Source organism: Pogoniulus pusillus, chromosome Z (genome assembly GCF_015220805.1).
Source record: "Pogoniulus pusillus isolate bPogPus1 chromosome Z, bPogPus1.pri, whole genome shotgun sequence".
NCBI classification, from domain to species: Eukaryota; Metazoa; Chordata; class Aves; order Piciformes; family Lybiidae; genus Pogoniulus; species Pogoniulus pusillus.
This window is the reverse complement of record NC_087309.1, coordinates 85,441,131-85,456,035: the sequence shown is the minus strand read 5'-3', so window position 1 is coordinate 85,456,035 and position 14,905 is coordinate 85,441,131. Positions and strand designations below refer to the sequence as shown.

At 36.1% G+C, this 14,905-nt stretch overlaps 1 protein-coding gene across 1 annotated transcript in view; it reads left to right on the top strand.

Annotated features, from left to right (window-relative positions):
- SLC12A2 (solute carrier family 12 member 2) overlaps positions 1-13,739 on the top strand; it is a 66,018-nt gene extending 52,279 nt beyond the window's left edge. The window contains exons 19-27 of the mRNA XM_064140854.1: positions 694-773; positions 2,060-2,200; positions 2,941-2,988; positions 4,460-4,582; positions 4,736-4,847; positions 5,324-5,410; positions 8,270-8,405; positions 9,874-9,941; positions 10,802-13,739. Of these exons, the coding sequence (XP_063996924.1) occupies positions 694-773; positions 2,060-2,200; positions 2,941-2,988; positions 4,460-4,582; positions 4,736-4,847; positions 5,324-5,410; positions 8,270-8,405; positions 9,874-9,941; positions 10,802-10,937 (931 nt within the window). The 3' untranslated portion in view covers positions 10,938-13,739. The remainder of the gene's footprint in view (positions 1-693; positions 774-2,059; positions 2,201-2,940; positions 2,989-4,459; positions 4,583-4,735; positions 4,848-5,323; positions 5,411-8,269; positions 8,406-9,873; positions 9,942-10,801) is intronic.
- The last annotated feature ends 1,166 nt before the right edge of the window (positions 13,740-14,905 follow it).

Sequence of the window (14,905 nt, the reverse complement as noted above, 5' to 3'; positions counted from 1 at the left end):
TATAGTAGCGAAAAAGATGGTGGGAAAGGAACTCTGTAAACTGACAGTACTTTCTGAAAAACTTTGAGTAACTTGTGCCACAAACACTCAAGAACCTAAGACTTGCTTTTTGGACTTATGCAGGGGCATTTTTGTTTTCCTTCTGTGCTGCATAGCTTGCTTAATTTGCACTACTCTTCATGTTTACTGTACATATAAAAGAAAGAGGATTGAGGAATTAAAGGCAGAGATTTGAAAAGGAAATAAATCCTACCTACGAGCTCTCCCAGCTCTCTAAGGCAAAACCACGAGCACTGAATGCATTGAGAAATAAGTAAACATATTGGTTAATTCTTGGATTTTCTCATTTGTCCACTTTGGAATGGCTTATGCTGGAAGATCTGTCAAGGACAAGAGTTTAGATTTCTCAGTGTGCAGAACTTAAGTTACCTAATTCCTATTACTTTTATTTAATCACTGTGTACACAAGAAAGGGAGGAGAAGGAATATCCGTCCTATGTGTTACTTTTCAGGATATGATGTTCAGTTCACTGATGGAGTTGTTAGATTGGAGTTGAAACTGCAACACAGATTTAGGATTTGGGAGTTTAAATAGCAGTCTTGAATCACTGGGATTTGTTGGAAGAGGTTGTGTAAAGTAGGTCTGTTTGGAAAGAAGAAGTTGTAAAAGACTACTTTTTCCTTTTTGTTTAGTGATGCCTTTGACTTTCAATATGGTGTAGTTGTCATCCGCCTAAAGGAGGGCCTGGATGTTTCTCACCTTCAGGGACAAGGTAAGATTTTTATCTCAGGTGGTGAATAGCTTTTCTCAAACCCTTTAAATACTGCTTTTTGAAAATATTAAAAATCAGCAAAATAAACCACCACCTTCCTATAGAATAAAAACAGGAAATGGAAGTAATAGACATTCAGCAACAAAACTCAGTTTTCTTTCTTTCACATTTCTGTATTTGTAAATCCTGTATGGTTGCTTCCCAAGGATTTGCTACTTAAATGAAACAAACTAAAGAGGCTGTCAAGCTGGTATCAAATATGTGGGACCCAAGCCTAGAAATCATAAAAATTGCAACAAATACTGCATGATCCAAGATTCCTGTGAGACTAGTGTGGATTATCAACCCTTACACACCTTACTTTAGAGACCTCAGCAGTCATCTGTCTCAAAGTCTGGAAAAGTTTTGTATTTTGAATGTAGGACTTGATTAGGGTTGGTAGTGGTCTTAATCCAGATGGTATCATTTTAATTACATTTAAGCAAAATAATGAAAGAAGCCTGTGAGCTTTGGCAGCAAATGTTGACTGAATTGATAATGTCTAATTTGTTTGTAGCTTGTCTCATGTAATGTTGGTACAATGAAGAAGGAAGCTTTTGATAGAGTCTGTGTTAGGGGGGTATCCTTCTGGAGCCAAGGGAGGGCTGTTTCTCCACATATGTATTTCTTAAGATTTGGAGAGATCTGTCAGTGTGTGCATGAGGGCAAAGGAGTATGAGCAACAGCAAGGAGTGAACCTTCAGGATGAAAACAACACTTCTGAGAAGACTGGGAAATGCCACACCAAAGTGTCAGAGGAGTCTTAGTATCAAATAGGAACTGTGAGTTAGTTTCCTTTAATTCTGACAGCTGCCAAGCAGCTCCACTGATGACAAGCCTCAAAAAAAAAACTTGGCTGTGAGACATACTTGGTGTGGACCTTATCTGAGGCTCATCTTCCTCTTGAGGTTGGAGTAGAAATGGGAAATATTTTGTCCAATTAATTTTTTTTCCTTCTTTCTCAAGTATTAGCTAGCTCTGTTTCTTGTTTAGCCTGTGGTAATGCAATGAACACCAAAATCTGGTAAGGAAGTAGCAGGAAACTATAGCTCTGCTCAGGAGGAGCTTCTTTGAAGCAATTTGTATAAGATTTTGTGGTTAGTGTTTTCTGCTTGCCTTTTTTCCTCCTCTCCTTGCATAACAGTTGCAGTGACCAACTGTGAACCCTCTCAATATAGTTGTGTACCTCTGTTGATACGGTTTGGAACAATTAATGGTTTACAATCTATTTCTTTGCTTTCTCTAAGAAGAGTTACTGTCATCTCAAGAAAAATCTCCGTGTGCCAAGGATGTCATAGTAAAAGTGGATTATAGCAAGAAGTCTGAGACAGACACTTCTATAGCTTTTGCTCCATCATCCAGTGAAAAAACGCATGCTCTACATAAAGGTAACTTGCCTAGTTGGCAATGAAACTTCAGTTGTCTGTATTTCTCGTTCCTGCTTAAATTTCGCTCTCTTCTTACAAAGGAAATACTAAAGGGGTTTTTGTGTCTGTGGAACAGAAGTGTCCTGCCTTTCTAGCCATTGATGTCTGAGTACTTAGTACTTTGGCATAGAGCTTACCGATAGGTAAAATAAGTCTTTCATGTTTAGTCTCCTAACTAAAACAGGTGGTAGACAATGACTTGCACTGGATCTTCTTTGTTAATGAATTTTACAGACAAGAAAAATTACTTGAAAATCATGCCACACAATTTATATATTGTGATTTGAAGGCTGCTGAAGTTGTGAAGGTGTTTTCACTTTTGACTAGGCTAGAGTAATATATGTATGTTAGCAGACACAAATAATCCAGGATACTTCGACAGGACAATAACCTTCCTTTTCTTTTGAAAGTAGAAGCTTGGAGTGACGTAAGTAAGCAATGTGATTTCCACCCCTGCCCCAGCTTTCTTTTTAGCTGTTACTTATTTTTTGTCTAAAACAGAAGTAAATGTCAGGATCTGGTAGACTGCATTTGTGTGCTTTTCTTTTGTATGAAAATCCATTTCATTCTACACCGTTTATTTATTTATTTATTTATTTGTTTGTTTATTTATTTATTTATTATATAGGCACTAGTAGTGTTTCTATTAACATCACAAAGGAAATTAACCTTTTTATTTTGTATCTTTAAAAATCTTCCAGAGGAGGACGAGGATGGAAAGACTCCAACACAACCACTGTTGAAAAAAGGCAGGCATTTTCCACCTTTTTGTGTTAAATCATTCTTTCACATTGTTAATTTCAGTTTTCATTTTGTATTTCTTTCTACAAATATATATGAGAGAGGAAAATATCAGTCATGCAGTGTTAATTTGTTTCTTCATATCTGCTTTAGAATGTGCTTCATCTTTAGGGATTAGCCCGTAGAAAAATACAGCTTCATGGAAATTCTTAAAACAGATTGCTTCTGAGAGAGGACTGTGCATAAGATACGAACATTGGATATATTTTCTTCTTGGCTATATTTATTCTTAAGTAACATTTGAAATGCGTTCAAGAGCTTGCTTAGTTCTGGCTGACATTTCTGTATGGGCCCTTTACTTAGAGATAAGGGAACTATACTCTAATGATATAGCTGAAATATATTCAGTAGATCTTCGTAAAGCCATACTTACTGCTTTATTACTTGAAACTGTGTGCTATCTTGCAAATTAAGGCACAGTACAGCCACTCAGATTTAACATCTGAAATAATGCAAAGTTGTTGCTAGAATCAGGCAGTTTGCATTTCCTGGTTTATTTCAGACTTTTAATTAAGCAAGTATTTTAGCCTTTGCTAAGATTCATACAATTTTTTGACATCTTCATAATTTCAACAACTAGGAGCTCTTGTGTATTTATAATTGAAATTGATGTTACATCTTGAAGCACAGGATGGCAGTTTGGAAGAAGTCCCAGTCTGCAGTATAGTAGCATATTAATGTACACCAGTCACAAGTGTACTCTAAACTTAAAAATTCCTAGTAAAATTAGAGACTGAGATGAATCTCAAACTCCTGGCTCTTGTGCAAACTAAAGTTGGAATTAATTAAAAGGGACTATATTTTTCTTTATTAAAAAAAGCTTACTTGAATTATTCTAATTGAAAATGCAGTCATCTTGTTTCAGCAAATCCATTAGCTTCATTGTGCAGACAGTATTGTGCTTCAGAGCCTTGCACATGCCTAGCAGTATTTGTTGCAAAAGACAGAATTTCAATACATAGAACTAGCTTTGATCTTCACCACATGCTTAAAGAGCAATGGATTTAAGGAAACAATAAGTGCTTAGGATGTGTTAATTTACTGCCTGTAAATTAGTAAATACGTGTTTTTAGAGAAGTTTTGTCATAAGCAAGAGGTAGCAACAGTACATGATCTGATGCTCTGCAGTACACAAGCAAGGTCAGTTAAATTATCCAGGTAAATGACTGTTTAAAGATATTACAAATCTTTTATTTGTCAGATGTCTTCTACATGACTTGGAGATTTAAGTATTGAACAGGTGAAGTGTAAGGGTTTGCACACTGCTTAAATGTAGCGCAGTTTATGCCCATTCAGTCAAGATCTGGAGTTGGAGGGGAAGAAACAATTTGTTTTTAAAGGTAGAGGTATCACAAAATATTAAGAAGTTGGATTTGATGCACTTCAATAATGAAATTTCATCATACTTTTTTTTTCCAGGTTCAAAGAGCCCGTCTTCTGCTTTAAACTTAGCTGACCAAAGACTTCTTGATTCTAGTACTCAGTTTCAGAAGAAACAAGGCAAAAGCAATATTGATGTCTGGTGGCTCTTTGATGATGGAGGTAATGAACTTTATACTTATAAAAGAAATGCAGAAAAAATTACTGAAGTAATATTGTACTAATTTTTAATAGATAACCTTTCAGCCAGCTCATATACAGATTACAAATACATTAAAATCTTACACAATGCTATGCTTTCTGGTAAAAATGCAGGTTTGACACTCTTGATTCCATATCTTATTACAACCAAGAAGAAGTGGAAAGACTGTAAGATCAGAGTGTTCATTGGTGGAAAAATAAACAGGATTGATCATGACAGAAGAGCGTAAGTTTACATCTAAAAATTCCAGGGTCTAAAAGAGCATGTTAACACAGTGCATGACTTCCCTGGGCTTCTTTCATTTGTTCTTCAGCTGAGGTATAATCCCACTCTATTCCCTTTTTCCATAAAGAGTTCCATTTCCCCCAGATTGTTTTGGGTGAGATACCTCATACTAAACTATTTTTTTTTCCTGCAGCATTGCCTGATGCTAACTTTTTCAAGTGTTTTTTGAGGTTGTCTTTAAGGAAGACTAAGAGGAAAATTTTGTATGTTTAGGTTTAAAATGTTTTGTGGTTCTTTTGTTGGATGTTTTTTTTGTTCGTTGTGGAGGTTTTTGGTATTGTTTTGTTTGGAGTTTTATTTTTTTATTGGCTGTTCTCCTTCTTAAACTAGTGGTTCTGTTGCCAAACACATGTCTGTTTACCCTTTGGAATGCTTATAAATCTGATCATGCATAAAGGCTTGTTTCTCTCTTACAGGATGGCTACTTTGCTCAGCAAATTTCGGATAGACTTCTCGGACATTATGGTTCTTGGAGATATTAATACTAAGCCAAAGAAAGAAAAGTAAGCCTAAAAAAGCTCACTCATTATAGTTGAATTCTTAATGTCTTTCTTGAACTTAGCTTCATTCTTTACTAAAAAACTGTTTTGGGAGAGTTGTTTCCTATGGCATTCAGTGCAGGAAGTAAATTAAGCAACATATATGAACATAGTTAAAAAAATGCATAATTCTGTCTGGCACTTTAGACTATAATACTAAATTTAGTAAAATACAGTTAAAAAAAAATCCAGTTTGTGTAGAGCAATCTTCCTTAAAAAGGTAAATGGTTATAAAATCTTAAATGGTCTTCGTCTTGCTTGGAGGCATTGTTTAATGCACCAAACCTTGGTCTTCAGACAGAATGGCTTTTTAAAATATATTTTTTAAAATAGCTTGGACTTCTGATTTACACAGGAATGGTCACACATGGGATATTGCTGATTTTTGAGTTTAAGAAAATAAAGTATAGATGACTTTCAGTAGAAAATTACAACAGAATGTGTAATATCTAAAAAATATTATCCTCCTTTCCCGTCCAGTGTTCTTTAGAATGTTGATGTTGTAAAAATACATTTTACATGGATGTGCATGTATGAGTAATTCAACATGTCATGTGAGTTAGGAAATACTGCTTTACAACTTGTTTAATGGTAGATGCTAATATGCACCTTGTTGTATCCTGCTTTTTAATTGCCTTTCCTTAAACAAGGAATATATCAAGCAACTAAACCAGAGTACTTTTGACACTGATATTTTTCAATATCTTTGCTCCGGGGAGCCTGTTGCTGTGGATGCAGCATCACAGAATGTGTCAGATTGGAAGGGATCCTCAAAGGTCATCTTGTCCAACCTGCCTGTAGTGAAAGTGAGCATCTCCAAGTAGACTGGGTTGCTCAGGGCCCCATCAAGTTTGGCTGTGAATGTATCCGGGGGGGGGCCCCGATCCACACATGTGGGCAACATATTCCTGTAATTCACCACTCTCATTGTGAAGAACTTCTTCCTTATGTCTAATGTGAACCTACCCTCCTCCAGTTTAAAACTGTTGCCCCCTATCCTCTTTGCTGCAAGTCCTTCTAAACTTTAGTCCTTCCCCAGCCTTCCTGTAGGTCCTCTTCAGAGAAAAACTTTTTGAGATATCAGCTAGCATTAACTGTAGCTGTAAACCAAGTGGAGGAAGATGACAATTAGTGTGTTACATAACAAAATATTGTTCTTTTTGTTCAGCCAAAAATGGATCATATTTGGCATTTTCTTTTGGATGACAGTATCAACTTTACTCAACAAAGACCAGCAAGAGTAGAAAGAAAAGATGGTTTAAGTAGTCTGAGTGCTTTCTGGAGGAACATGAAGCACATCAGTTAGCAAATGGGCATGGAGGGAGCGTTTCAGTGTACAAAAGCTAACCTATTACTGATAATGTCTACTACTACATAGTACTGATATTGTGATATATCATAAGGGGCGTTTCTTGATGTTTGTTAAGTTTTCTACAGCACAATTTGCAACCACAGAATACTGGCAACATCTCTTTGTTTTTATTAAAATATTAAGCAGCGTCAAACTGCAGTTATTTAATTAGATGCAGTTATTTCATTAGATTGAACACATACATTTATCTGTGTTTTGTCCTGTCTGTTTTTCTTACATTTCACATAACTGGGGCTGCTCAAAGATAAGTTACTTCAGTAAAATGTAGTGGCCTTTGTTTGCTGTTCAAATACCCTAATATGGTATTGTAATGGTAATGTAGGGAAATGTGGTATAAGGTGTAACACAGGAATCTCCAGCTCAACGTGATCTTTACTGTGAGGGTGACAGAGCACTGGAACAGGCTGCCTGAAAAGGCTGTGAAATCTCCTTCTCTAAGACTTTCAAAACCTGCCTGGATTTGTTCCTGTGTGGCCTGCTATAGGTGGTCCTGCACTGGCAGGTTAATTGAACTTGATCTCCAGAGATCTTTCCACTCCCTGTCATTCTATGAATATAAGTTGTGTTTTCTAGTAGAAATGCTGCATTGTTGGTCTGCAGGTTTTATCTCAAAGTTCTTGCTAAAGTTGCAGTAAACTCAGAGTAACACCTGATGCAACAGAAGGGCTGACAAGAGTGCTGTGGTTATTTGAATTTACAAAAGAAAGCAGAATGAGGAAATATCAAAGCCAGAATCCCAATAGCACTAAGCATGAGGTTTGATAAGCTGTTGCTTTTAGTGTGAATGTAAACTACTTCTTTTCAAATGTAATTTTGAATAAGCTATCGTTAATTACTGTATATCTTCTGAGGCAGGATTCCTCAGCTTTTGAACAATTATAGTAAAATTCTAGCAAAAATACTGTAATGGGTTGATACAAAGGTTAACCTTACAAGGGAAAAACAACAAAGCAACACAAAATCTGGCTTGAGACGAAAGTGAGATCAGAATAGAGTGTACTGAGCAAATCAGACAATCATAACACAAATACACAATTGTCTTAGTCTTTTGCAGGAAAAAAAAGCAGCAGCAAGCAGCCATCAGAAGCCAGTTAAAAGTCCAAGCTAGAGCTACTCCCCTAACTTAAAGCCCCATAACACTTTGCTTCAGCCAGCACTTTTCATTTTGAAGCTGGTGTGAGGCAGGATGGTATGAATAGCAGCAGACTAAAACTCAATCTCTGACTGTTATTTATGGCTTTTATTGAGGTGGCTAAATATTTTTATTTAGTTATGTGATGAGCAGTCCCTACCTGTTGGGTGACTTGCAGTCCTTGCAAGCTTATGTTCTAAGAGCAATTGGCAGTAACGAAGTTTCAGTTAACTTTATATGTACAAGGTAATAAAACATTAAAGTCATTGCTGATCTATAGACTCTTCTGTTTTAATGTTTCTTCACTTAATCATTCCAGTATTGCAGCTTTCGAAGAAATGATAGAGCCCTTCCGGCTTCATGAAGATGATAAAGAACAAGATGTTGCAGATAAAATGAAGGAGGATGAGCCATGGAGGATAACAGATAATGAACTTGAGCTTTACAAAACAAAGGTTCTTTATTCTTTAATGTCTAACATGTTTCTGAGCTGTTCTCTTCTGCTGTGGATGTGATACCAATGACTTCGTTCTTGTTACTCTGTCTCTTCCGTACTTAAAAATAACTAATAGAAAGGAACATCTAAAACCATTTTGACAATTCACCAAAACAAAGAAAGGAAGAAATGTTTCTGCATTTTGTATGAGGGGAGCCTAGACCATTTCCCTCCAGTATTCCAGCTGTTAATTTAGAATAATACAGTCTATATTAATGGTTTACCTTTTTACTTTATTATTTTCTCTTTTTCTGCCAAATGTGTTTTACTCTGTCATCAAAAGAAACACCAAAACACACCACATCTAATTGTGATGTCAAATTTAAGATTTGACACTTTTCCCAAGCAGTCATGCATAATAGAGACCAGAGATATTCCTCTGAAGTGTTTCTGTGGGGGAGACTCAGGTCTCATCATACAAGGGGGATGTAGCCAGAGACATCTAAAAACTGGTTAAAGTTTCATTGATCTGATGTGCTTCAAGATGGTCTTGAATATATTCCATTTTCATCTTTTCCTTCCTCTTTTTGCTTTGGAGGAGAAATGGGAATGTTAGGTCATTCTGTGTAAAAAGTGTAATAGGTGGTAGGCTGAGTGGGGAAAGGGGCAGGAATCTGTTTAACAGGTACAGACTGACTAAGCAGCTGCTAACGTCTCTTAACTCTGTATTACTCAGGGGCTGGGAGATTTTGTGAAGCACAGTTGCTTTATAGTTAATGAACAGCTCAATGCCTTGCTGTTCCTCATGTCTACAAATACTGCCAAAATTAATTTTAGTGAGATAATTGAAAGGATTTATTCTTTTGTCTGCTGATGGCTTAATTGTTTCTGCAGACAGTAGCCCACAGGCAAACTGACTTCAGCTCATCTAAGAATAACAGAACCATTAAGCAAAGGTTAACTTAGAATCTCTACTAGAAAGTAAGCTGACATAAAAGAGAACTCAAAATTACTGAGGAAGGTACCTGAGATGTTAAAACTTGATAGAGGAATAAAGAAAAGGAGAAGAGCTTACCAAATGAAGATGGAATGTCACTTCTCTAAGACCTGCTCACTATAAGCTTATAAGATAGATACACTTAGAAGAACTGTATAGAGAGCTAAGTCTCTCTTGCTTCTAGGAGCTGTGGAGGAAGGTATCTTTCTTTAGAGGAACTACATTAAATTTAGATTTCACAGTTCTTGGCTTATTTGCTTACTGTTTTCTTCTCTCTCAGTCTTACAACCTGTATTGTGGAAAAGTGAGTAAGTTACTAGACTAAGAGGGAAGTACATGCTCTCTATAAATGACCCATACCAATTGATCATAACTGGGTGTTTGTGTTTTTTTGGGGGTGGGTTTTTTTCTTCGTTTGGGTTTTTTTGAGTAAATTAACTCTTTTTAGGTTTACATTAAACCTTCCTAACAACTTTCTTTTTAATTACAGACTTACCGCCAGATCAGGCTAAATGAATTGCTGAAAGAACATTCAAGTACAGCTAACATAATTGTAATGTAAGTAAATGATTTGTGGTCCTACCCTAATTTATACAGAATTATAATTTGAAATATGCATAAACATAGGTTAGGAAAAAGCCTGTGCTTTGGCTTTAGAATATAGAATTCCTCAGGGAGGCTTCAGTACTGAAGATCTTTATTAGGAGTATGTTATATTGAAGAATGAAAACTGGCCCATGTAGTTCCATGCTTCTTGGTACATTGCTTTGGATGATTAGCTCCACATTTGTAGTATGGTTCATGAGTCTTGCGTTTCTTCTCCTGCATGCCAACTACCCCATTCTTTGAGGTCCTTCCTTTTGAGTCTTTTTCCTCTCTAGCAAAAGGTAATTGTCCTGCTGATGGATTTCTGTGGAATTAAATTCTTTGGGTGTAAACAGGCAGAATGCAGACTGTAGGGTTCTTCACTGTGTTTATGAGCCTGTTTCAGAACCCATAAAGTGAAGTTTGAGTAGGGCAAATAGACTTATAGTAGTTTATACGAAGCATGCTATACTCTCTTCTTTTGAAATGATTGTGAGAGAATATTAGAATGACACAACCTGGCATTGTGAGACAAAAAGATGTGGTTTTGAATCTTAGTTTCTCACAAAATTGTCTTCAGTTGAGGATAATTCTCTGTGAAGCTACCTGCATATAAAATTGTGCTAAGAGGCCAAAAGCAAATAAATGTAAAGGACTATAATGGTTAAGATACCAGCTTCCAACTCAATACTTGAATTCTGGGGTGTGAAAGGTTGGGAAATTGAATATCTACTTCTTTGCAGAATCATACATTTGTACTTAAGTGGTATGACTTGTACTCCCAACATTTTCTTCTCATTGGTGATTTATTTTTTTCCCCTTGTGCATTGTAGGAGTTTGCCAGTTGCACGAAAAGGTGCAGTTTCTAGTGCGCTATACATGGCCTGGTTAGAAGCTCTTTCTAAAGATCTGCCACCAATTCTGCTTGTTCGTGGGAATCATCAGAGCGTTCTCACCTTTTATTCGTAAGAGTACTGCAAAATAGGACAGCCATGGTGAAATGGTACTTCAGTGCCCGAGGAGAGTGACTGACATGGTCTATAGTTTATTAATATCACAGAGGCAAAAAGTGACTCTTCTTTTACTATTTCACTGACTTGAAAGCACACAAGGAAAGTCACTGTGTTTCTAAAGTTGTGACATCATGGATTTTATTCTATATTTTCTGTAATTTAATCTTGCTTAATGGGGGAGGATTCCTTGTTAGACTGAAGAACATGACAAGCTTTTTGTTTGCTACTTGAATAGCAGCAATAAAATGTTTTATTTTTGATCAATGAAAGGATTATAGATTTATAAAAGCCTTTTAGCCTTGAGGTGCCTTCTGAAATTAACCAAATCTCATCCATACTCCTACTTTGTAAATTTATATGGAATGTCAAAATCTGCCTTCAACTAAGTTTAGATCAGATTTCCTTTAGTTTCTAGTCTCTTCCACATTACAATAAAAACAAATGCTGCTTTTCAGTCTTCCATTGAGCTTAGTTCTTAGTACTGTATGTTTTCTATTGTCAGAAGGTTTTGGGTTTTTATTACTATATCTGTTAGATTTAAGGGTGAGAATTGGGGCAGGTCGGTTGAACTAAAGCAAATTCCTGGATGTTACTGTCAAGACTTTGTGTTACTAAATTTTGTAATAGTAAAAATAAAACTTATTCTACTAGTAGGCAGTATCCTTTTCTCTAATTTGACAGTGTGTACTAGTTTGGCACTAATCTGAGATACAGAGCTAATGTGATGAGCTACCTTGGAGAAGGATACTGCTCAGTCTTTGCTCTGTAGCCCTAATAGGAAACTGAATTTACCTTCCTAGTTGAGGCTTTTTATTTTATTACAAATTAGAGGAAAAACAAAAAAAAAAGAAAAGACCTGTCCTAGTTCTTGGCCTGATATGTTTCGGTATCACTTATAATTTATTTTGAAACAAAACTCAGCTTAAGGCTTGAATGGGGATAATACAAGCAACGTGATGCTGTCTAACAGAAAACAGTAAACACTATGTGGAATCTCGCTATCCAGTATGAAATGTAAAAGCTACAGTTCTCTCACATTTTTCAACAAATGGTTAAAAGGACCACTAGTTACTAGGGGAGATGTTTTTAGGTCAATTCATTCAGTTGTCAGAAAATACATTTAGTCTTATGAAATAATACTCAGGTTTAATTGTCTCAGAATTTAGATGTATTCCATACATCCTACTTTATACATTTTTCTATGTTCAATAAAGAAACTGCCAATCTTGTGTGCCCTTCCATTATACATTTGGAAAACTTCATAAGTTTAGTCTTTTATGAACACCTACACAAGAAATTTCACTTGTGCCTTTGTCTAAAGGCAATAATGTGAACTGTTTTGTTGTTTTTTTTTTAATTCCAGATATACTTTGGTTAGAAAGGATTGCCTAAAAACATTTCACAAGCTTTTGATATTAACATTGGACATGCTACTGGATCAGTTTACCAGTAGCTGAGTGGCTTTCATTTAAGGATGCACAAAAAAGGTGTAGTCTTACGCTCAATAAAAGATACTGGAGTGTACTTGTTCTGTTGAAGGACAAAGCATAATCATTGGCAAGGTAGAGCTTCAGGCTGTTGTGATGAAAGATAAGAATATTTTACACAGTGCAGTATATACCAATAAACTGCAAAAAATCTTCTGCTTTTTCTGTCAATTGAATTTGAGGCTGTTGAATCATTTTACTTAAAAAAAGAAAGATAAAACAAAGGTGCACATTTTGCTGCTAAGTGTGAGATAACTGACGCTAGCATGAACCCGGCTCGTTACAATAAACGTTGAGAGACAGGACAGTTTGCAGTGAAAATGCTGTTTCCTTCCAGGTGAGGGGGTGGAGATCAAACTTAACAACAAATCTACTGAAGGTATTACAGCATTTACAGGGGATAAGGGTGTTGCATTATGAATACAGAATCATTGCCATCTTCTCTCATGGGTTACATTCTTTTGAACAGACAGTAAGGCATGGACTTAGTGCTGCTATATTAAAAAACAAAACACAACAATAAACATTTTAAAATTGTGCACAGGTACACTTATTTTAAAGGTTTTTTGCCCATTCAGGAAACCATTGCTTGTGATCTGTAACACAAACCAAATGAAGTGTGTGTATACATGCATATATGTGTATAAAATTATATAAAATATATCTAAATATGCATATGGGGATAGTTAAGGTAATGTTTGTGAAATAACATAGGATGCTTTTCACATGCACTCAAAAGTCCACTAATGCTAGGCATGAGGTCAATTTTCAAGATTATCTGCTACACTAAAATTTCAACTTAATGGTAATTGTTTGCAACAGTTGTCAGATAGTGGCAGTCACTTCAATTTCTGCTTTGATTTTGATACCAAATTTAGTTATGTTCCAATCATTAATTACTTGAAAAATGAAATCAATTAACACGTGGCGATTCATACCTTCTATAGATTATTCTTCTTTGTATTGTTTTAGAAAGACAGTAGTAGCTGGAGAAAATCAATTATTTATTTGTTCACTTGTATTTAGGTTTCCTTTTACATACATTCTTTTTATATGCTTTTTCTGACATTACATATTTAAAAATAACTGAGTAATTTAAAGATTTGAGTGTTAGTGGGCAATGGCCCACTTGGTTTCAAAGATGTAAGATTTGATACTGTACTGTAACTGTCACACACAAATGGCTTTTCTAATGTTTTAACGTAATTATTGCAGTTAATACTTTGTACCGGGGGATGTCACTGCAATAAAAGGAAATTAATTCAATACAACTGTCTTGCCTAATAAAGCTTTTTTCATTGGTGAGGGATAGAGAACAATGTTCATAATTTAACAAGTTAGTGCTGAAACTAATTCCCAATATGTGCTTACTGCATGTATCTGATACTTAACTTTTCTTGTGAAGCTTTTGTAGGACCATATGCAGCACAAGTTAGTCATTTGGGTGTCAGGTGTATAAAGAGGTATGTTTTTGTTCTTGAGGAGAATATTGCCACTGAATTTGGAACAGCATTGGTTGCATAAGAAAAAGAAACTTTCACTCTGTAAAATCTGTCATGACTTGCAGAGCAATCTGTGTGGTATGTTTAAGCTAAAACATTGGTATCTGAAAACTCATTCCTATTGCACGTGAAATTTGTTTTGCACTTGTTAAAAAGTACGCTGGCAACTTCTATGGCATTTACCTTAACCTGCTGTAATACATAGAGAAGTTAGTAGCCAGTTCACCACTTCACCACCTGTATGCTGGTGGAGTGGTTTATCTAAATAATGATGTGGTACCTTTAACTCAATTTACAGGTAAGTGACTTCGTGTTTGCTTTAGAAACTAAAAATTTGAGGTTTATTTCATCACATAGCTACACAATTGGCTAAGATTCACACTGCATAGTAACCTTTCCTGGTTTTGTTTTAATACAGGAAAGCAGGACTGTTCACTTGTAATGTTCTTTATTACAACTGGAAGTTGTGTAATTTCTGTGGGATCCTGTACATCTTGTCTCTGCACCTGAAACCTGGTTTATGTCCAGACAAGAGTAGGAGCTAGGCTTCTGGTCTGAAAGACTACTGAGGCTTTGAAGGTGTCCTGCTTCAGGACTACTGCCTTGCTTCCCTTTGCAAACTAGATTGTCTGAATGCTGATACCTGTGTTTAGGAGAGGGGTAGGCAAGCAAGTAGAAAGGTGAGCTGGAAAAGTGAACGTGGAAGCAATAGCATGCACCTTTCTCTTGAAACATCAGGTGCTTCATGCCCATGTTATGACAAACTACTGGCTCCTTTGGACTATATGCTTCGAATTTGCTGACAAGGTGCACCACTTCAAGTTACCTGTGTCACCAAGCAGAAGTCAAGCCCATGTCAGCTGCTTACATTCCTGTGCTTACTGGTGTCAGTGGGCACAGAAGTGGCAGCAGAACAGGAACTTGAGAACACGTAC